The sequence below is a fragment of the Histoplasma capsulatum genome (assembly GCF_000150115.1).
Source record: "Histoplasma capsulatum G186AR genomic scaffold supercont2.2, whole genome shotgun sequence".
Classification (NCBI taxonomy): domain Eukaryota; kingdom Fungi; phylum Ascomycota; class Eurotiomycetes; order Onygenales; family Ajellomycetaceae; genus Histoplasma; species Histoplasma capsulatum.
The window spans coordinates 1,961,237-1,983,507 of NW_025544802.1; the positions used below are offsets into that span (position 1 = coordinate 1,961,237).

Sequence of the window (22,271 nt, forward strand, 5' to 3'; positions counted from 1 at the left end):
GCTCAGCTGGTATTAAAATTTTTAGCCCGAAAGAGAAAAAAAAAATAAAAAATAATAAAACTAAAAATGTTCCGAACAATTTGGGGATGAAGAGGGGGTTGCAGAGTTGCAGAGTGCAAAACGTACGTAAAATGAAAAGGATTCGTTCAAAATGCTCCAACGCCTGATATACCGTATGCAGTGTATTCGAACAGGGGCATACGCACTGTGGGAAGTTGTATATACGTATATAGATGCATGAACAACAGATACAACAAAAACAACACTTGGATAAATAGGTGTCCTTGGCTTCCCTCCGTCTAATGTTGCCTTGTCTAAGGTAACATGGAGGAAAGGTATGAAGGGATATGCGGTAACGGTAATAAAATGGAACATTTTATTTCCCAAATCAGACGAACCTCTATTTTTGTACCTATCGTATCGTCCAGAAGCCTTTTATAAATTTAAAGTTCGTCGCGATTGGGAATGCGAATTTCCCAAGACCGCGGCGGGACCGCGACTCCAAGCCAGAAATTCCACAGCCGGCTAAGCTCCAGAAGGAGGATTCTCCATCTGTGTCTCACGTTAGAAATGTCACGTTGGTTGGTGGGGATGAAGTAAATATTGCTAACGTACGCTATAACGGGAAACTTAATCCAACGATTAAGCACATACAAATACGCCCGCCATACCACATCGAATTCTTCCCAGAAAACATCCATGATTCCCTGTTCCTGCTTTTCGATTGTGGGGCCGGGTTTAGAAGCTGTCGTTTGTGTCCACTCGACATCATCGTCTTCTAGATCTTCTACCGAAAGAGTCTTGCGCTCCTCGTTCTGATCTTTTCGCGAGGGGTTCACCTTCTCTTTATCCTGGCCTCTACCTTTAGTAGAAGATTCAGGCTTAACAGGGGAGAGTGGAGAAGCTATCGGAAGAGTTGTATGGACGGGCAGACTATCCTCCGTTCCAGACAATATCGCTTGCTCAAAGTTCTGCACGGCAGTGATACTATGCGATACCCGTCCGAGGGTATTGATGAGAGCCACCAACTCCGTCCGCCGTAGTGGGGGGTTTTCGCCGTTCTTCGTCTCGTCGAATTCGAATAAGATCTTGAGGGCCGCGCCATACCCGGCTGTCTGCAGCTTACCCCATAACCGACATTTGTCACACCCAATACAGTCCATGAGCCGACTGACGTTGCGAAAGCGGTTGCGGAAATCCTCCTTGAGGCCGTTAGCAGCTTCATCGCGGAACATGATGGTCTCGTCGAAGATTTTCGGCTGTGATGAAATAGTGTCGACAAGTGAGAGGACTTTCTGCCTCGTATCGATATCCTGTGGCGGATCGCTGGTACAGAAGGAGTACGATTGGAGGTGCTTTTGGATCTTGGACACAGCGCGAACAAGGACTGCGAAGTTGAAGTAAAGATTTGAGAGGCGTTCTGGGTGGTCGTGGAGACGCTCTTTGTAGCATTGTACATTGGGGAGCCACTGCCCAGTCTTTTGGTTGAAGTAGTCCCAGCATAAATGAGTGGAGATGGAGGCATGCATGCCGCTGATGATTCTGTGGAAGACACGCTTCTCTACGCATTCATCATCCAACGGGTAGCCCTCATTCCGCGATGCAGCCATGACTACTTGGTCTCGTTCATGCTTGTCCACAACCTTTTTGAAATCCTTCGCAGCCTGAAGATTACCAAGCGGGAACTTGAGGGGTGATTTTTGTTGAGAAGTGGGAAGTGGTTTCAGGAAGCAATTCTCCCGATAGATCGCATCCCAGACATGCCTGGCCCCTTCTCCCCCGTAACCCGTAAATCTCTCTGGATTATCTAGTAAACTAACATAATCCCCTTTCGCCGTCGCGCCCTCGTCTTCAGGGACACAGTAGTCTCGTTCATCACACTCGTCATCATACTCGAAAACACAGGACTCCCCCACGTCCTCACCTAGCATACCCTGGAGTGGCTTCTCCTTTGGCCGTTCCTGCCGGAGCTCCTTCGCCGGATGTCCCGCCTTGGGGCCTTCCAGTTTGCTCAGCTCTTCCACCCGCCAGATCGGGGGAATATCGTCTTCTGAATCCAAAGTATTAACGGAGCAAGCAATATTGCCGCACATCCCAGCATCATCAGACCAGAATGGGCATTGCTTGTTAAACAGATTCAAGCGGTAATAAGAAAAGAAGTCTGTGTCATGGGTGACAGATCGGATAGGGGAGGAGATTTTGTCGTTGAAGGCGTCGAGAGCGGCGAAAGAAGCACAAGCATCTGTCACGGTTGCTTTCGGATCGATCTGATCGATAAACGGCCTGTTACACACTGATCATCTTTTATTAAAAGGGAGATTGTTGAAGTTAAAAATGTGAACATACTGCGCAGGCAGTCGGGGGGTGAGCTCTCGCTTTAGACACATGGCTGTCACCTTTAGCTGGGCTCAACCAGGTAAAGACTGCTAAGTAGAAAAGCTGAGAAGCGGAGCGCATTGCTAATCACTCCTGAAAAAAATGCACTTCTAAGTATTGGTTATTTCATAGAGGATATGGCGAAGTGTGCGGTATGTATATTCGTCTGAACTCAGGAGTTGCGAAAGGCAGCCAATTGCTGATCCAGAAAGAGTGGGCTCGTGAGGTATAGCATGAAAATGTGTGCGGAATGTCTATAGTTTGAAACGAAAGAATATACGACAAATACTAGTAACTACAAAAAATATCGAGCAAAAGCTGCGCAGACAAAGGGAGGCCTGGTTAAATCAAGATCAAGCTTCAGGGGTATTCCTAATCGCGAGGTCCGGGAAGTAAATCGAAAGAGGGTAATCGCCACCTGGCCAAAGCTCCACACCGCACGATGGCTCCAATTGCTCCCTGCGTCGTCGTCGGGACTTCAAGATGCAAGGTGGCCACAGGCCATAGATCATCCATTTAAACCTTGGAGCTACCAACCCGCGGCCTGGCTTAGCCTCTTCCAGGGTTAGTCATGTGACGAATTTACTGTGGGACGTCTAAGTCGTTGTATTAGCATGCAGGCAGCTGAGGCATATATGTGCGGTGCGCTAGTCCGTGATAGGCAGCCTAGGGCCAACACCTCCCCTCGGACTAGTAGCCGTACAGATATCTATCTATCTATCTAGAAATCCTATTATACATGAAATTGCAAAATCAAATCAAATCAAATCAAATCAATCAAATCAAGCTATTCTTTATATCCTTTCATTCTTCTATCCTTCACCCTTTCGGCATCTGTGAGGCTTCAGTTCGTGGTAGTAGTATCGATGTTTGAAAAGTTCTTTGATGGCAGTGGTGGTGGTGGTGGTGGTGGTGGTATTCTTAATGATGGATCTCATCATGGTCATCTTTGTGGTGGCTCTGGTGGTGATTCTTATGATGATAGAGATGGTTCTCACAGAGGATCCTTTGGTGGTTCTTGCAGAGGGTTCTTCAGTAGATGGAGGAGTAGTGACAGTGGCTTGTATAGCCAGTTCCATTTCATCCTTCCCTTGTTTCATATCTTCTTGATCTCTCCTTGACAGAGAATCAGAGTTTTCAGCTGGTTTTTGTAAGGAATTTCTCATCCTTCTGTTCAAATATTCATTCATTCTCTTGAGACATTCATCTTGCTTTTTCAAATATTCATCTTGCTTTTTCAAATATCCCATCATCATCTGTATCAAGGTATCGGTAGTAGGTGTTGGGCCCGGTGGCCCAGGGGTAGTGGTAGGTTCGTATTCAATATCATCATTGCTAGCTGGGGTATCCATCCCCATGGTAGCTTGAGTTCTAGGAGGCATTCAACCCCCTATATCAATCAGATTTTAATCATTTCCCGCGATCAAAGCTCTTCTAGCCTTCGTCAGGATCCCTTCTGCTGATCAGCGTAGCAGTTCGCGAGACGTTAGATGGGCAGTGGAAGGTTTAATAAAAAAACAAGCAATCCGGGCTATAACCTGTGGGACGTCTAAGTCGTTGTATTAGCATGCAGGCAGCTGAGGCATATATGTGCGGTGCGCTAGTCCGTGATAGGCAGCCTAGGGCCAACATTTACTGCCCGATTTGTCATAGTTGGCAGAATGGAGAGATCTCAGACATAGACGGGAATAGTAGCAGGAGAGGGTTGAAATTGTTCGAATGTATCCGCGATGCCTCCAGAATAAATCGTACTTAATAAATCGTAATTATGTACACTCGTATTCGTTAACCAATAAGCAAAATGACACGTGCTACCTATATCTACTCCCTCGGTAGTATCCCTTACAATTTTGCTTCAGTGGTTTTGTCCTTTGCCGCCTGCCACCCAAATTGTATGGACTGCCCAATTCCCGGCTCCACAATCACATTGACAATCGTAACCTTCTCATCCTCCAAGAATCCTTCCCTTGTCGCCCTTTCCAGCTCCTCCTCCGTCCGTACAAAGTATCCCCTCCCCCCACACATCGCGGCAAGATATTCATAGCGTGTCTCGTAGAGTAAACTCGTCGATCGCAGGCCGTTCTTCGCATTGGCCTCGTTGACGGTCTCATTCTGTAGATTCTTCCACTCACCCTCTGTCTTCGTGTCGCCATGGTAAATGCCTGAATTGTTCATTACGAAGATCAACGCTGGAATGCGGTGGCGAGCAAGAGTTTCAACTTCCATCGCACTGAACCCGAACGCGCTATCACCTTCCAGTGCCACGATCTTCTTCGGTGTGTGTACGTGAGTGCTGCCCGGCGATGATGGGATGTTGTACGCAGCGTGTGCGGCGACAATGTAGCCTAATCCGACCCCCATAGTGGCATTTGTTCCAGCATCAAGGCGTTGGCGCGGGTGTTCCAGTGTGAAAGCGGAACGGGAGATGTCCATTGTATTAGCTCCTTCTGAGACATATACGATGTTACCTTCTTGCGGCGGCGAGAGGGAATTTAGAGTGGTCTTGATAATGTGGTAGGCACGTTGGAATGTCAGGAATTCTTTGGGTTGGGTGGGAAGAAGAGCCTTCTTCTGTGAAATATTTTCGTTTTTCGTGGCAGAAGCTGCGAGGAGGGATGGATATGAATCCGGTGATGTAGTGGACGCGGGCTTATACTGCCAGCCAGCTAGAGAGGAGAGAAGCTGCTGAGCTACCAAATTTATGTCACCCACTATTCCTAGCTCCGCAACTCCAGCATTGTGCCCAATTTCCTGCGCGTTTATATCTACTTGAATAAGCTTGACAGAGCCGGACCAGCGAGGTGTTTCGCCAAAGTGGAGAATCCAATTCAACCGGGCTCCAAAAAGAAGGACAACATCTGCATGTTTCAAAGCCGTGCTTCGTGCGCTGGATGTATTGAGGGGGTGGGAATCGGGTATCACGCCCTTACCCATCGGTGTTGGTAGGAAAGGTATCCCTGTCTTCTCCACGAACTCGCGGATGGATGACTCTGCTCGTGCGTACGCTGAACCCTTTCCAACAACGACGAGCGGTGCGCGTGCTGATTTCAATAACTGTGCCACTTTCGATACAACCGCTGGATCGCCGCTAGATCTAGGAGGAGACGGGACAAACGTATGCTTAGGAGGTGGTAATGTAAATCCCGCCGCCGTTTTCCCTTGAATTAAATCTGCAGGGAGATCGATGAAAGTGGGGCCTGGCCTTCCATACCAACATGTTCTATACGCATTCCGAATGGCATCGTTCACTGATTCCAGCGACGACGGCCGTATAGCAAGTTTTGTGTGTGGCGTGAGGAGAGAGATTGCGTCCATCTCTTGAAAACCCCCCTTAGTTATCGTATGCGATTCCGCTGATCCAGCCAGGACTAGTAGTGGGAATGCGTTCACAGTGGCATTTCCAATCTAGAACGCATATATTTTAAAATAACAAGCATCTACTTGTTAGCATTAAAACTTTCCTAATCATCGCAATATTATATGTCATAAGAATCAACTCAAGCAGGAAACGAGGAAGAATCCATCGACTCACCCCAGCTATGCCGTGTAGAACCCCCGGCCCACCCACAACCAAGCAAACCCCAGGTTTTCCCGACATGTACCCGTACACGCTCGCCGCATAGCTGCATGCTTGTTCGTTCCTAAACGCAATAAACCGGATGCCCAGATTGATAGCTTCCTCCGCGACTTCCACCACCGGGATACCGACGATGCCGAAGATGACGTTCACTCCTAAGCCGTGAAGGGAGCGAGCGACAATTTGAGCGCCAGTTAGAGATGGCATTTCTGGTTCCTGGCCCTTCTTGAAGCCGTTATTCTCCTCCTTGCACACTTATTTCTTGCTCCAATTTTGTTGGGGCTGGATTTTCGTTTGAGCCAGGATGCCAGGTGTTCCTGGGATTTGAATCGAGTCAGCGCGAGTTCGGCGTGCAGATTGATTTTGTGGATGAATGTGGAACAGACCCCTTGTCCTTCGATGAAAGCCAGCAATTGGCAAGGGAGTAGCTTAGCCTAATATATCCGTACCGGCCGAGATGTTGCTGGGTATTTACTTTAGTAGATATGGCGGAGAAAGTTGTTCCGCCTGCTATTTCTGTGACGCAACACCGGCGCCGGCTAAAGTGGCTACAACTTGCCATTTCATGTAAAGAAATACAGAAATTCCACCGAACAAGTTTTCCATATTCGGATAACTTTGTACATTTTTTGTTTTATTAAAAAATTATTTGTACATATTTCTCCGCCACAGGACTGATAACCTACGCTGTACACAAGCCAAGCAACGGTTGAGCTGTGTCATAGACAACTGAGTGGATTTCCATGCATGCTTATTCGTAGGTAGCACATTTCTAATATGAAAATGGAGGCGCCATAAATGCATTGCGTGAGTAAAAGAAAACAACACATGGTCATTGGGGAACGATATATCAATGATCGGAAAACAGTTATTGGTATTTGAGCACACTTCATACGTGCTGAAAGACATGACTCTTCATCTAAATGCTCCAGAACATCATATCTCGTGTCGAATATAGCCAATCAACCAACTCAAAATACCCCTTTCTCTCCATCACTCAATATCTAAAACTCAAACTCAGATCTGAACACGGAAACATCCATCCCACTTACAACCAAATCACTTAGATCTCGCCGACCCATCTGGCTAAACACACGTCGAAGTGTATCATACAAATTCGTACTCTGGTTCTGCGAAATGTGTATCATATGCTCTAGCTGAGCCTCGTCAACGCCATCGCCCACAATATCTCTGGCACGTTCTCGCCCTTCATCCTCCACGACTTTGTGCATCGACAGCGCCCCGAGCAGATGTTGTGCTGCTTCCGGGTAGCAGCCAATATTAATACATGAGACGCCAAGATTGTATCTAGCGCGAACAAAATTGGGGTTTATAGTGAGGGCCTTCTCGTAGGCTTCGATTGCCTCCTCAGACCGGCCGGAGTTGGCGAGGGTAGCCCCGAGGCGGTTCCAAAGCAGGTGTACCTGGTCTTTCTGGTTGGAAATTCCAGATTCAGTGGACGCAAGCGCGGCAGTGAAGCAGTCAACGGCTTTGTTGTATTCCTCAGCGCCATAGAAGAGGACTCCTAGACCGACCTGGACATCAGGGTCCATCTGGTCGCCCTGAGGAGAGAGTTGTGCGGCCTGAATGAAGAGGTCGGTGACTCGTTCGTGTAAAATATGTCGATCTGTGAAGCTCAAGTCGGTATCACCTGAGAGAGTGCTCGGGTCGACGAGTTGGGGATATTTAACTGACAGCCAGCGCTCGAGGGTTCGGTACGCGGTGGGGTCATAGCCTTCGTTCGTATACGATACGGCAAGGCCCATGAGGGCATCGAGGTTATTAGGATCAAGTTTCAGGGCTTGTTCTAATGCGCGGATGGCTGGACTTTCCTTTTCATTCTGGGCCTGCGCAGATCCTAGCATCGTCCACGCTTCGATATGCTTAGGATCTTTCTGCACCGCAGCTTCGAATGCAAGCGCCGCGAGAGACAAGTTGCCGCCTCCTCTCATGATTCGTACGCCTTCTTCGAATGGGTTATTGACTGATTTGAAAGCATTCTCCTCTTCGAAAAGGTAGTCGCCCATCATAGGGTCTCTGGGATGAGTGTTAAGAGCACCATCAAAATGATCCCAGTCACCGAAATCGCCCAAATTCATATCGTCGAAATTTAGGTCTTCGTTGACCAGTTGTCTGCGAGCTGCAGTCTCAGTCTGTATGCCTTTCCATATATCTTCAAAGTGCCCGAACTCATCAGTCTCGGTGTGAACTGACCTATCGACTTCATTTAGCTCTGCCTCTATCGCCGCATTTGCTTCCGCGTCCTCATCCTTCTGTCCCGACGCCGCAATCTCTGCAAACTGTGCTTCCCAGTTTTGATCGTCTAATTCTATCATCCTTCCTTTCCCTTTATCTTCCTGCATTGATTTCTGTGGGGGGTGGTGGTGTTGAAAACTCATGCCGTATGGTTGACTCATCATGCCCATGTATCCCGAGTTCATACCGCCATATCTCATCATTTGTGGTTGGTATGCGTTCACCATCGGTGCGGAGGAAGTCGCTGGGCTTGACGTTCCCTGCATACCATTCCGGTTATGTTGGCGGAAAAGAGCAAACTCTGCGGAATTGAACTCGGGAACCCCGGGAAACGCTCTTCCCATCCCGGGCTTAAAAGCAGCTTCCGTCCTTGCCTGTTCGCCATGATCGAACTCCGCAGCCCAGCCAGGCGAGCCCGTTCTCGGTGGCGCGGTTTGGAAATTTTCTAGTTCACGTCGCATCTGTTCCATGGCGAACGGTTGTGCCGGGCCTTGTGGCATTTGGTCCCGTTGTTGGAGGAAATCATCCATCATCTATCATGTGTACAAGGTAACAAATCAAATCAGTAAAGGATAATATTTTATTTTATTTTCTTTTTTATTTATCAAAAAAAAAGAAAAAAAAAAAGAAGTATTACCTTGTCCTGGGACCCCATCCCCCTTGATCGCATCCCCTCCTGCATGCCACCGGGACCCCGGCCAACAAGTCTGTCTCGTTGCAACGACTTATCATCCTGAACATGCTTCGTAAACTGCGTCAAGGGATTTCCTGCTGTCGAGCACTCAGGCCCGCCGAGGAAAGACATGTTGGAGAAGTAGTTGCACAGCGAATAATTGCGGGTAGAATCAGGCAGTGTAAATGAATGCTAACAATTATTACCAAGCCGAATAGAAGTACGCGGGGACAACGCGGAGAAGGCTGCGTTAAATATAAATAGCTTAAAAAACAAAAATGAGAGATAAAGAACGGGAGTTTTTGAGAGAATAACAGGATATATCGCTGTGGTTATATTGAGTGGAAGGAAGGCAAAAGGCAAAAGTCCCAATCAACAACATCCTCGGGTGTTTCGCGCGATACAAAATTACCGGCAAGCTCATGTCGGTATCAGCGGAATCGCATATGATTGCCAGTGGTTCATGTACTGTACCAAGGTTTGGGTTATGCCATCCTATCGTATAATACCATACTTACAATACTTGTATTAATAGCGGGATATTAGTCAGCTATCTGCTCTTTCATGAGGAATTATCAAAAATTGTCCAGGCTTTTCTTGCCTCCGTGTTAGCAAGAATATGTAGGATCAATTATTGTTATTATTCAAAAAGAGGAGATTCGGACAATATCCCTAAAGTCACGTTATTTTACAAAACGCACAAAATAGCAGTCCTCGTGTAATAGTCAAACAATTGAGGAACCAGAAAAGAATTAGTGGGTTTCACAAAATTCAGAATAAACATCCGTACATGCAAGTATAATTTACAATTTTAAAGAAAAGGAATACCGCGGAGAAATAGATGAAGGGGCGTTGGGGAACGAAAATCTGTGAACAGGAATGACGGCGAGAAGACGCAGCTAAGCAGAATACAACGGTATATAGGGAGACGAAGGGAGGATGAGCAAGGAAGCAAAGGAGGACATGAAACAATGGGAGGACCCATCCTACTCCTTTCCGCTCCCCAACAACCCCATAATCAAAATTGATGCAACAGATAGAACGCCCATAGTACGTAAAACATTACAGCAGACACCCATGCAGGCCCATTCCCAGTTTGTGGTAGTGTATTTATCCAGAAGCTCCATTCAGTTTGGTTGCGCGTCACTGACTCTACCGTGCGGGTTCAGAAGTGACGTTTTCAGTTTCGGTGGTCTCCGCCTGGAATGGCTCGTCGGGGTTAGAGCTTGGGGATCGCGAGCCTCTATTTTGACTAGCCAACATATCCTTAGTGTTGAGGCTGTAGTCAAGTCGAAGGGGACGTCCATAAGGCGCCTTCTCCTTGAGAATTTCCATTGCAGCCTTGGCGCTCTCAACGTCCAAAAAGTCAGCATGCGCGAATCCACGGGGTCTACCGGTTCTCTTGTCGACTGAGACGCGAACATCGTCAACATTAGGAATATCTCTGAAGAGATCATTTAATTCGCGATCAGTCATTTCGAAGGACAGGTTTCCAATGAAAAGGGTTTTGGTCGGTTCGCTAGCGCGTGTTCTAGGCGCCGCGCTATTGCGGGTCGAATAGTTGACAACAATTCTGCGTCCTTCATAGATGGACATATTCATCTCGGAAATTGCTGCCTCAGCAGCTTCAACGGAGTCGAACTGGACATATGCGAACCTAGGGGACGGAGCATTAGATTGACCATGTACAATGTAAGAGTACAGAAAAGAGAGTACAGTGGAGGTCAAAAGAAGGGGATTAGACGAAAAAGGGGGAAAAGGTACCCTCTGCTCATTCCACGGCTGTCATAAACAATGCGAACGGAGTAGATAGTTCCGAATTTTGCCATATCACGTTTCAAATCCTCGGCGGTAACTTCGAAAAAGAGGTTGCCAACGTAGATCGTCTCGTTTGGTTTGATTGGCAGCGGCTCTCTCTCTCTCTGACTCTCATTTCGACGATCGGTCTGTTGGAAGCTCCTCCGGCCGTATGGTTCGCTACCATTTGAAGAAGAATTCCAATTCCATCGCTGCTGGAAAGCTACTTTGGTAGACTGGCCGCTCAATCTCAGGAGCGAAGGGCCAAGGGCAGCCAAAGTTCCGGGCTTAACAGCAAACGCGGCAGGGGATGCGGTTATTGCGCGGAATGCTGCGTGTCTGAGAGAAATCCTGCTCCGTGAAATATTTCAAATTAGCTTTCCCTGTATTCGCATAAAGCGAAGAGGAGAAAATTAAAGGGAACGAACATTCTGAATGGAGTGTAAAAATAAGAATTATTACAATACAAAATTTATATTACACGAAAGGGATAAACTCAAAAGAACAGAATAGAATTTTCAAAGATGGTCAAGAAGAGTTCACGAGCGTGAGGATGAGGATGTGAAAAGCGCCGCCAGGAGCAAGAAAAAAAAAGTCGATGAAATGGCCCGGGATTTAAGTTCCGGTTCCATTGGGTTAGACCGGCTGACTACTCCAACGACCCACCATGAATATGTCACGTGAAATTAAGATAAGGTTCGTTCCAGGGTCATCTATAAGAAGTATATAAATCCATGTTCAGCAGTGTATGTCTATCTTAAATCTTTTCTTAAATTACTCAAAATTGCTATTTTCTGAATCCCCGGTTATTCCGTTATCTTTTCTCCTATGTGTTACAATAGGAATAGTCAAACAATGGTATAGCGTTGTTCAATCCCAGAACTTTCTTAGTTCTCATCCTTTATCGAGTCTAGGTCAACGGTTTTGTTCCTTTTTGCCATCGTTTGTCGTTGTAGGAAGCAAACCGTTCATGGCTTCTATAGCCGGCTTGGGTTTGAGGAGAAGCTCCACCTCGATGCCACAGTCAAAAATGGTAAGATTGTCCGACGACATCTTCAGATAACTCCCGAAACTAACGTGTCTCCCAGTGATCTGAAATACGGGTGGCTAAGCCAAAAGTAAAGATGGAAGCAGCCAACGCCGCAGCAATGAAAATATACATATATAATAAAATAAAATAAAATAAAAATAAATTCAGAGAAGGAATGGCCCTCAAGGAAAAGATTATCGAAGAACGATGCAAGATGGGCGCGGTAGCCCCAGCAAGGCATGGCAAGAAGCATCTAGAGGCCTGCAGCGGCAGCCAGATATATGCTGTCCAGCAACTAGTTATTTCAAACTCCGGTCCAGTTGCGTCTGCCAAAAAGATCCAGGAGATGGTCTGGATGAGGTCCCGGAGATTCACTCCTCGACCACGACGACGGTGCGGGTCGAAGATGAGAGCAAGGAGGGGATAAAAGTGACGTATTGCTATCTCGTGGGTGATCATTCTCGGAAAATCTACGAATTGACGGAGGGTGAAGAGATTGCCAATTGGGTCCAAGGGCAGAAGAGATATGTTTGGGTTGCACATTCGATGAAGGGCGCAGCGGATGGCAAGATTGCGAAGGTAATACGACGAACCCGGTCGGAGGAAGCGGTGCTAAGAGCTAAAGAAGATCGCCGGTACTTATCGATGTATATCTAGGAAAGGGAGGGAGTCGTCAAAGAGGGAGGAATTGAAGGCTGGATGTGGGACACAACACAGCTTTCTGTTTTGTTTACGGTTCTGGGACTTCTACAATTTCCGCGAAGGATTATGATGTTTACAACAGATAGCGATCAGTTTCTTGTTCCCTTTTTTCGAGTCTTTGTTCTGCGGTGGGTGTATTCTGTCGGTTGGCAGGTACATATCTTAATTTTCATGGGCGTCGGGCGGGAAATCTGGGGGCTCTCTAATTTGGCTCACGCTGCTATACAGGAACGGCACAATAAACCATCAGGCATATATGCCTAGGACACATCAAAACTCACGTTTTTTCCGTTCTTGCAAAGGGTCCATGCCTAGGAGTCAGGAGAAAGGGCATGAATGAGTCTGCGTTTCTGTGAAGTCGGTAGAATAAGCCAAGCCGGCGTGGAAACCTCCAACCAGGATAATACAGTCTATATTGACCTATCTCGTATGGAGAAGTGACACACTGGCAGAACAATGTGGAAACAGAGAAGGCATATAATATAACAATATCTAGTTATAATGCAGGGTATCATAAGAAGCCGTATTTTTCTCTCACGCTTCCAGCCGCCCATATCCAGGTTTCTCAAACCATCCTCCATTCAATAATAGGACCTCATTGTCCTATCACGCGATACTGTGTAGCTACATGGTAAGACATTCAAGCCAAGGCGGCAACCCTGACAATGAAGGCCCACGAATTCCAGTTAGAAGTTCACAGTTGACACTCTGGAAAAATAGGTATGTATTGCGGGTAACAGGTAGCATTTCCATATCAATTTCCGTTTCAAACCCGCACCGCCACAAGCAAACATAATATACAAAATCCAATGCAGAACAAAATCAGAATAAAGCAGAATGAATTGGTATAAATGGTAATTAAGTAAGCCAATATCGCCCATCGCACCAACACACCTATACTCACATATTCAAGCCGAGAAAAGCAAGATCCGAAATGAAAGTGACAAACCCTGCTCACGATAATTCCCTTTTTTTTCTTGTTCTGATAGAAAGGGGCAAATTCCTCCCAAATACATCTCTTTGTCATACATTACCCTCGTTGGTTTTATTCCCACGATTGATAGATATGGTTTTATTACTCCAATTAGTCTGATTCATGGGTCCCTTAAACAATAATAACAGACTAGCCACCACCTGCGGAATCGAAAACGTTCTGTTGCATGGAATATACTCTTTTGCCACCTGTTGTTTCGGAGCAAGTCTGTTGTTCCTGTGTCTGTTGCTGCGACGAATGTGGCTGATTTTGATGGGCTCGTTGTTGACTTTGTTGTGAGAGTGTTGGTGGAGGTGGTGGAGTCGGGGATGGCTGTAAAGGCCCAGTGGAGAAGCCTTGAATATCAAACATAGGCCAATTCTGGTTGTTCGGGTCTGTTGCGGTCGTTTGAATGTAGTTATCCCATGCATCCTGCAAAAGTACAAAAGTGGTTAGCAGGATAAGTGCCATGTCCAAATTTCCTGGTTCACGTACTACAACATAAGCGAAGGGAGAAATTGAAGTAGCCCAAAAAAGGGATATCAAAAATTCGAAACGTTTTTTGGAAAAAAAAAAACTTTAAACAAAAAACCTACCCAATCCAAATTGAATGGCTGCATTGTCGGCATTTGTCCAAATGTTCCCGTTCCTAGGCCAATCCCGCCGGGCGTTGGTAATTGCATCGAGTCAATAATTCCTCCTTGATTGATACCACGGCCATACCCAGAAGACTCCAACTTCATATGATCGGTGTCACCAAACTGCGGAGGAACCGTCGAGCCCATTTGGTTCAACCCAGTGCTCAGCAGGCCCAGCGTCATGGCCGCATTTTGCTTTTCATCCTGCGGTTCGAAAGGCTCTTCTGGTGTTGGCGCCGCAGGCGGCTCTGCAGGAGCGGCCTCGTCGCTGCCATCCTGATCCTGCTGTGACTGGTCCGGAAATAACTTCCCCAGCAGCACATCAATGATAGCAATAGCTCTCCACGCGTCCGCAGATTGATCTTTGAGTTCATTCCACATATCCCTGGACCTGCGCAACATCGCAAGCTCTTCTTGATATCGATCTACTCCTAGCACAAAGGTGTCGGTGGGGCTGCGGCCGGAGGAGTTTTCTTGCATGAGTTGGTATATATCGAGTGCTAATATTGTAGAAGACATCAGAAAATCTTGGGTGCTGGAGGCGGCCATGTAGCCCATGTTGGCCTTGATGCTAGGGTTGGTTTTAAATGCTGCTTGGAGAATGTTTTGGAATCGGAGCAGTTCCATCGCGCTCTCGATGCAGGTGCGACGGGAGTACGTATAGCGCGGGTTTTCGCGGCCGCGGTGGAGGAATCTTCGATGGAGCACGCATTGCGCTCTATGGTAAATACTTACAATCTGTAGATTCCATATATGGTTTTCTCTTTTAGCCAAAATTATAGGGTGATGGATTTCACAAATGCTGCCCGAGATTTTATCATGAAATTGGAAAAATGAAGGGAAGGAAAGGGGACGGGAGGGGAGGGGAGGACGTAAAAGTGAGAAATATTTACCATAAATCTTGACCTGACAACATTTAAGGACTCATTACACTCCACGATGGGTTTAAAACTCATCCGTTCGGGAATCGAATCCCGCGTCTGGCGAAGTTGATGATCCACGTCCATGACCACTTCATACGACGATCCAGTAACCTTCTGTGTGGTTTCCAATACCCGTCCAAACGCAAGCGCAAGCTTCGCCTTGATGATGAGAAACGAGATCTGCGTAGCTTCATCTATGGGTCTTTCGGGCATAAGCTTGACCGTATCTTCGTCGAAATCGGTATCATACAAATTTCGTGGAAGCTCTGTATCACAATCTCCTGTACGTATCATGGACGGTAGGCCGACTTGAAACGATAGCAGCAGATCAGCCTGTCGGATAAACGCCCACACCCGCCTTCGCATCTCACCCTGAAAAGGAGAAATATTTGGAAACATTTTTGGATCGCGGTGATAACCCATCTGCATCGCCAGGCGAGCAATGACCCCTATCAAAACCCATACCGACATTTCTGATTCTACCTGCGCATAATCAGCGTGTAAGTAGAGAACCAGCGTTTCGATCAAGTAGCGATGCGGTTTTGTATAGTCGGCGAGGGTGAGGCACTGAGCCATGGATTCCCGGTACGTCGAGGCCATTTGCAGGGTCTTCCCTCGGAATTCTGGCGGCACCTCTGATTCGTCATGATATGTTAGACATGCAAGCCGTAACATCGCATAGACCATGGCAATCCAAACAATGCTGCTTTTCGACGGATCTTCCCAATGACGTTTGTACTTTTAAACATCGTCAGCAAAATTTAAGACGCCAGGGTTTGAATGCAAGACCTCACCTCTCTATCGAAACTTGGAAAATGATGAATATCTGGAGAAGTTAAGCGAGTTCATCGGAAGAAGTTAATTTAGCTGGGATAAAAGACTTACGAGTAAATGGTTCATGGTGATTGAAGTAGCGATCCAGTATTATATCAGTAGTATATTTCGAAGGGAAGTTGGACAAAACTTCTTTCTCAGAAGGGGTCTTCATGGCCCCAAAAAGCAAAGGGGTGAAGGCGAAATGTTGTTGTTCGTTATTCGTTGCCTGAATTTTCTCCACGTGCTCCTCATATTGCTGCTTATGTGTTATGAAATACTGTTTGACTTCCGATATCTAAAATACGCAAAGTCAGATATCCTAGGTCCAATAACTCTAGTAAGACAGAGCATGAGCTAAGATTCACTCACATCGTTGAGAACCATCGTCCAATGCGCCTCGCTGACATAGTACGACTTTTGCGTTTTGGAATCGATCTTCATCACCCCAAATGATTTAGTAACTTGTTCCGTATCGCTCTCTTCTTCATCATACATTTCGTCTCTAAGAGCTAGTTCCTGTGTATCCTGCCGCGATGCAGAGCTGGTACTTGCCCCTGAAAACGCTGCTTGTGTTTGTGCCACAGCTTGTCCGACAGATTGAACGCCATTGGACATGAGCGTCAACACAAGCGACTCCAGTCGATCGATGCGACTCTGCATGCCATCCGGAGTCGCGGGTAACTCCTGGATGCCGGCAGTCTTCTTCCGGAACTTCGGTTGGGCGTACGTACACGAGGAAGCATCGTTGCGCTTCACGCAGTTCTCGCATGGCATTCCGCGGTTGCACTTCAGCCTGGGAGAAATCGGACATCAGACGAATGATCTTCCAGGATACATGTACATATGTTCGCAGCCAAATTATGAAGCTTACTTCCGACTTCTGCATGGTGCGCATGAGACCGGTACACGGTTCCGTTTCCTGACTACTCGGAATGGTCCTTCGGGGGAATGCGCGCTCAAGCTCGACGAGGTGGTGGATGGTGTTGGAGTCATTTTTCTTTCGTGGTCGTTCAGACGGTGTGCTTCTCACAGGCCCTTCAAGATGTGAAAAGGATATTTAGATCTGGAGGTAAAAAAAAAGCGGCGAGGGCTGAGAACCAATTCGAGTACTTTCAACCCGTCACGACGTTGGATAAAGTCACTAAATTTAAATAACACAAACGAGCATGAGTTGTCATATACCATGGTTTTGACTTGGTGGATAGATGGCTTACCCTCCCCCAGTATATTCAGATTTGATAGCAGAAGGTATCAAACATCACCCCGCGTATATCCGTTTCCCGTCTTCACCCAAGAGATGCCTAGCGATCCGGTCTTCCAAAGGCAAGAGCGGAAGTCTCCCCAGTGCAGTCCGGGTTGTGATAAGGTACTAGTAGGGAAGGGCGTTGTAACGCGATATCTTCCGAGTTCCCTCGCACCTAGATGAGTTCTAGATTTCCGTGAGAAGAAGAATATATTCTTGGATAAAGAATGGCGCAGAGCATGGACAGAGAATCAACGCAAGTCCAAGGAAAGTGACAGATAGGAGTGATATCATATAGCATGGAGTTATAGCTTAAGTGTAACAAGGGCCTTCAGTGCTCAGAACCGCGATCAACCAGTGAGCTATCCTCAGAAGAAGAAAAAAGGGGGGGTCAACGAAATGGTGATAAAAATGCAGTCGAGAAGGAAAAAGTTGAGGTCTGAAGGAGGCTAAGAATATCAGCGAAAACTTGGGTTTCAAAGCGGGGAGTTTCTTCATTTTACGGGGGCCAAGGGAGAGGGCCGCAAAGCCCAGAAGTATTTACCTCCTCCCCGCGAACAAGCACCACCCAAAAACAGCCCGACCAATTGCTGAGTATGATTCCTGGCTAGAATAACTCAGTCGCAAGCCTCCGATAAACGGTTGCACGTCTTCGAACGAGGGAGACGGGGTCGAAAAGAACATGCACATTAGCTGATTATGGGAGGAGGCGGAAGTCTAACATCGATAGTCAGAAGGATGAATGTTATCACTGGCTGCTACTGAGCAACGCCATTAGTGCCGGAAAATGTCCACCAAAGCACACTCTGGCCAGCCCATCCCGGCACGGGGTTGGGGCCTCGATGATTTTAAGCTTCCACCAGGAGAACAAAATGGGGCCATTCTGTCTCCAGAACTTTGGGCTGCACGACGAGCATGATACCCACATACGGGGTCACAGCGGCAGCGAAAACCCACTTCAACGACCTCCCTGCCGTTTGATTTGTGCGGGTCGTCGGTGAAAAGGCCCCATTGTGCCCTTGGCCTATTTACTCTATACATAGGGCTAACATAGATGTAGTTCCCTTGGGTATGAAGGTGCTGGAGGGCTCCAGCAACTTGGCGTGATTGTCCTCAAGCCTTGAGTTGAAATCTTGAAAATGCTCTGTAAGCGGCATTCGCCCACCATAGTTACACCTAAACGCCCCTTCTCTCCAACCAAGCCAAAATATGCCGTGATGTGGCTTGTTTTAAAAAGCTCGTTTTTGTCAATCGTTTCCCGTTAGACCAACGGCAGAGCAATGGTCAGAACTCCTTCCATTATCCTAATATGTGGGGAGGATCGGGCCCCCTCAAAAAAACAAACCAAAAAAAAAAAAACAAAACCAAAAAAAAGGGACTTCAAGAGCGAACTGCCAAGGTTGGAGTATGGGGTTACATCATTTGGTCAGCATCGAAGAAAGAATGAGGTTTCTGGAAGAACTGGGCATACAGTTGAACATTAATGAAAAGTTGAACATGGTTGATTTTGGGCTGGAATAACCTTCGGCGTGGTTTTGGCCATAAACCATGTCAACCCTTTCATTAAAACTACATGCACTAGCCATATCTCCCACACATCTCTCACACATCTTCAACACAGTGATTTTATCTTATTTCTCAAAGCTCTGCCTCTTAACTAATCTGGATTCTAACTCTTAGTTAGTTAGTCACTAATTCTAGCCCATAACTGATGTTGAAGAGCTTCAGATGTTGAAGTAGAAGGACTAAATGAGAGCTGATTAGTAATATGCAGTGAGGATGTGTAAAATATGTTTAGTGTGTAAATGTTAGTGAGGGTGTGAAGGGCTGAGCGAGCATGGTTTATTTTTCAGACCCCCTTTTTTAAACCATGTTCGACTTTTAATGATAAACTGTAACCCGGGAAGAATTCTATATTGAGCACCTATGCAGGGAGATGTAAGAAATATTCGTAGTAACTTAAATATGCATGCCCCGTCAACGTTTCCGTTGAAGGCTGACGCCCAAAAGATTTTGGCTGTGGATTATTTGAGCTTCGACACGGAGTATTTCTAACATTTGCAAGGATTGATGTTTCATGCCTCTGAGAAAGTAAAGGACGTTCAGTAGAATCGATTTAAAAAATAAAAATGAAAATAAAACTGAAAATGAAATAAAAATGAAAATGAAATAAAAAAGTAAGGTAAAGTAAAGAACATGAAGAAAAGAAAGGGGGGAGGGGGCAGAACTCCAGCTCCCACATCATATTAAGCCTTGAACTCATTCATCCATGTAACAGAAAGAGAAGATAACATTGATAGATGGAGTAAGTTGTGGTTTCTCTTTTCATCATCACCATTTCATACTTTCTCATTCTTCGATATACACATATGCATATTCATGATTACATGCACACTATTCACAGCCACACTGTGCTTTGAATCTCAAAGGAGGAAAGGGAATATAAGAACAGATAATGGCAAGAATGGAAGAAGAAAACAAAGTTAAAACAGCACATGAAGCAATTTAAAAAAGAAAAAAAAAAGGAGAAGAAAAGCGAAAAAGAAGAATCACAGTGTCGAAAGTCAACTCGGTGGAGGGAAAGGGGGCTGCGATAGATATGCTGCTCAATCAATCAAATAACCACAATTCCTCCCCCTGGCTTGGCCGGTAAAGCAACCGGTTCTCCTCCCCCCTATCAAAAATTCCCCATTTATCAAAACCCATCATCCCCAAAGCCCCAGCTCCTCTTATTAACATCCCGACTCATCCTCTTCCCACTAACACCCACAGACGGAGCTAGCTTCTCCTTCTCCTTCTCCTTCTCCGCCTCCTCTTCCACAAACGTATCCCAACTCGAATCCATCATCTTCACAGCCTTCTTGCGATCAAACCCCAAAGGGGCCCCATGACTCTGTTGGGAATTCCCATTGGCATTCCCATTCCCATTCGCATTACGACCATGATTATTATTGCTATTATTCATTTTCTCCCCTTCCTTCTTCACGGAATTCGAATTCGTAAAATCATCCGCGTCAGCATCCACCATCGTCCAATGGCTATCGAAGTCCTTGCGGCGATTAACAGTATTAGCAGGAATATTAGACACGGGTCGCTGTGGTGCTTCACTAATCCTCGCAGCAGCAGTGCCAGCAGCTTTGACGGGCGTGCCTGAGTCGTCATAGACGTTGTTTTCATACAGGCCGAGGCCCTTGTTATGTGCAGCGCCGGGAACCTTGAAGGGCGCCTTGTGCTCCTGATCCTGCTCTTGCTGCTGTTGTCCTTGTTGCTTGTTGGCGATAGGTGTACCAGATTCATCGAAGAGATTATTGTCATAGAGACCCAGGCCCTTATTATGTGCGTCGCCCCTGGGATGCATTTGCTGGTTCTGTTGGCGTGCGATAGGTGTTCCATCGTCACGGAGCTCAAAGTGAGTTTCCGCATCGCGGCGCGGTTGCGGAGCTCGACGTTGCTTGGGAGGACTATCTGCAGTATCCCCCTCATCGTCACTCCAGCTGAAATGTCGCACGTTCTGCGCTTGGAGCTTCTGCCGCGGTTTTTCCGGAGTGACAAAGTCCTCAAAATCCCATTGGGACAGGTGTTTCTTTGCGTGGGGGCGGAGAGGGAGGTTGCTCTGTATGCTTCCCGGGTCCGCCTCTCCAAACTCGAAATGATTTTCTTGTTTTGTCTTTTCTTGATCAGATCTACTCACAGGAGGTTCAGCCTCGCCGAATTCAAAATGGCCTGGAGCCTGTGGTTTCATAGTGGATCCAGGATGAGGCGTCTCTCCAAACTCGAAATGATCGTATTTCTTTGCATTAGTCTTGACCGATGTTATTGTATTCACTTGCTCTGATCGTTGCTCCTCCTCATCGTCCGCAAACAAACGCGAGGGTTTATACGTAGGCCCCGCCCCTCCTTTAGGGGGTACAACTTCATCTTTCCTCGCAGGGTGAGAAGATTTCTTCGTAGGCGTCGACTCAGCATCATCCCCCACAAACAAATCACCGTAATTGCGCGGAGGAGGTTTGGCAGATCCGCGAGAGGCAGCTGACACGGGTCTTTCTTCAGGTGGGGGGGAATAGGGCTGGAAGAGAGACAATGACGCGTGCGGATCTTTAGTAAATCTCTTGCTGGGGGATGTGATTGACCCGAATGACGCGTTTGATGCGGCGGTAGTAATAGACCGCTTATCAGCCAGCGATGCCGGTGACGAGATGGAAGTGGAACTTCTCGCAGCTGCGGAGACGGAGGAACTGATAAGACGGGACTGTTCAGTTGTGTATCGAATTGGCCAATTACGGCTGCTCGCGCCGATGACATCAAGCTGCTTGAGAAGCGCTCCTTGGTCCCAGTACAGTCGAATTTGGGTAATCCTATCGTTGCTATCAAAATGGACGATGTGGACCTGTAACAGAGCTCAAACCTTGTCAGTTTTACATATTGTATTACATTGTCCAATTTTTATTTTTATTTTTATTTTTTTTTTATTTTAATTTTAATTTTTTGGGGGGGTTTGATTTCTTGTTTTGTTATCTTTTCGTGGGGCAACATTGTAAAAATAAAAATAAACAAAGACCAAAACATAGATATATGTATTTGGGGGACTGACTATTGGCACCGTGGCGACGCGATCGACAAGGAAATTGTCATCAAGGTCCAGCAAATAGGCCCCTCCCCCAGTTGTAAACTCCAGCAAGGTCTCGACGTCTAAGCAAAGTGAACGGGCACCCTCGATTGCGTGGACGATCTTCTCCGACTTCTTCTTGAGAACGCGGGACTGTGTGGTGAGATGCTTGATGATGGGTTCAGGGTGCGAGAAAGTGGTTGTGGTGGGTATGTAGTTCAGCGCCGCGTCGGCGGAGAGAGACGCAGCCGCTGGATCAGCCAGGAACCGCTCATAGACTGCTCTGAGCGACATGGAGGGCGGGAGATACGGCAGCGCGGGATTAGAGTGGGTAGTATAGGATGAGGAGGATGGAGGGTAGATGGAGAGAGGAGGAAGAGAGAGAAGAGGAGGGCAGAGATGAGGTGAGGAATTCGCGGAAATAGCCAGGGACGGGGATTGTTGATGAGGGAGGGTGCTGGCCACGGGAGTTGCTATGGACGTCTGCAGTAATCTGGATTCCGGGGTTGTTATGCTGCACCAACGTGGGACATCCAGGGCAGGGATGCCGGGAGACGTTGGGCTTGGTACTTGGTATTTAGGGATCATGAGAGACAGCGGCGATTAAATCCATGTATGCTGTATCCGTGAGATAGTTATATGCGGCCCTGAGACAATGAAA

General features: G+C 46.9%; 7 protein-coding genes across 7 annotated transcripts; 1 reads left to right on the forward strand and 6 right to left on the reverse strand.

Annotated features, from left to right (window-relative positions):
- Positions 1 to 74: 74 nt before the first annotated feature.
- On the reverse strand, positions 75 to 2,387 carry HCBG_01882 (oxidoreductin; the record flags this gene model as incomplete). Its single annotated transcript, XM_045428931.1, has 3 exons — positions 75 to 552; positions 616 to 2,283; positions 2,347 to 2,387. The coding sequence occupies 3 exons, from the start codon at positions 2,385 to 2,387 to the stop codon at positions 444 to 446; spliced, it is 1,818 nt and encodes a 605-aa protein (XP_045290717.1).
- Positions 2,388 to 3,188: 801 nt separating this feature from the next.
- Positions 3,189 to 6,160, reverse strand: HCBG_01883 (2-hydroxyacyl-CoA lyase; the record flags this gene model as incomplete). Its single annotated transcript, XM_045428932.1, has 3 exons — positions 3,189 to 3,747; positions 4,223 to 5,781; positions 5,909 to 6,160. 3 exons carry the CDS (start codon positions 6,158 to 6,160, stop codon positions 3,189 to 3,191), a joined length of 2,370 nt encoding a protein of 789 aa, XP_045290718.1.
- A 648-nt stretch (positions 6,161 to 6,808) lies between these two features.
- On the reverse strand, positions 6,809 to 9,199 carry HCBG_01884 (peroxisomal targeting signal-1 receptor; the record flags this gene model as incomplete). The annotated part of the gene is made up of 2 exons (XM_045428933.1): positions 6,809 to 8,742; positions 8,847 to 9,199. 2 exons carry the CDS (start codon positions 9,012 to 9,014, stop codon positions 6,958 to 6,960), a joined length of 1,953 nt encoding a protein of 650 aa, XP_045290719.1.
- Positions 9,200 to 9,502: 303 nt separating this feature from the next.
- On the reverse strand, positions 9,503 to 11,311 carry HCBG_01885 (nucleic acid-binding protein; the record flags this gene model as incomplete). The annotated part of the gene is made up of 3 exons (XM_045428934.1): positions 9,503 to 10,539; positions 10,647 to 11,030; positions 11,223 to 11,311. The coding sequence occupies 3 exons, from the start codon at positions 11,309 to 11,311 to the stop codon at positions 10,035 to 10,037; spliced, it is 978 nt and encodes a 325-aa protein (XP_045290720.1).
- Positions 11,312 to 11,916: 605 nt separating this feature from the next.
- On the forward strand, positions 11,917 to 12,366 carry HCBG_01886 (uncharacterized protein; the record flags this gene model as incomplete). Its single annotated transcript, XM_045428935.1, has 1 exon — positions 11,917 to 12,366. One exon carries the CDS (start codon positions 11,917 to 11,919, stop codon positions 12,364 to 12,366), a length of 450 nt encoding a protein of 149 aa, XP_045290721.1.
- Positions 12,367 to 13,534: 1,168 nt separating this feature from the next.
- Positions 13,535 to 16,754, reverse strand: HCBG_01887 (uncharacterized protein; the record flags this gene model as incomplete). The annotated part of the gene is made up of 7 exons (XM_045428936.1): positions 13,535 to 13,816; positions 13,981 to 14,760; positions 14,916 to 15,683; positions 15,740 to 15,771; positions 15,831 to 16,056; positions 16,131 to 16,554; positions 16,633 to 16,754. The coding sequence occupies 7 exons, from the start codon at positions 16,752 to 16,754 to the stop codon at positions 13,535 to 13,537; spliced, it is 2,634 nt and encodes an 877-aa protein (XP_045290722.1).
- A 2,569-nt stretch (positions 16,755 to 19,323) lies between these two features.
- HCBG_01888 (uncharacterized protein) lies at positions 19,324 to 21,904 on the reverse strand (the record flags this gene model as incomplete). The annotated part of the gene is made up of 2 exons (XM_045428937.1): positions 19,324 to 21,391; positions 21,596 to 21,904. The coding sequence occupies 2 exons, from the start codon at positions 21,902 to 21,904 to the stop codon at positions 19,700 to 19,702; spliced, it is 2,001 nt and encodes a 666-aa protein (XP_045290723.1).
- Positions 21,905 to 22,271: the final 367 nt, after the last annotated feature.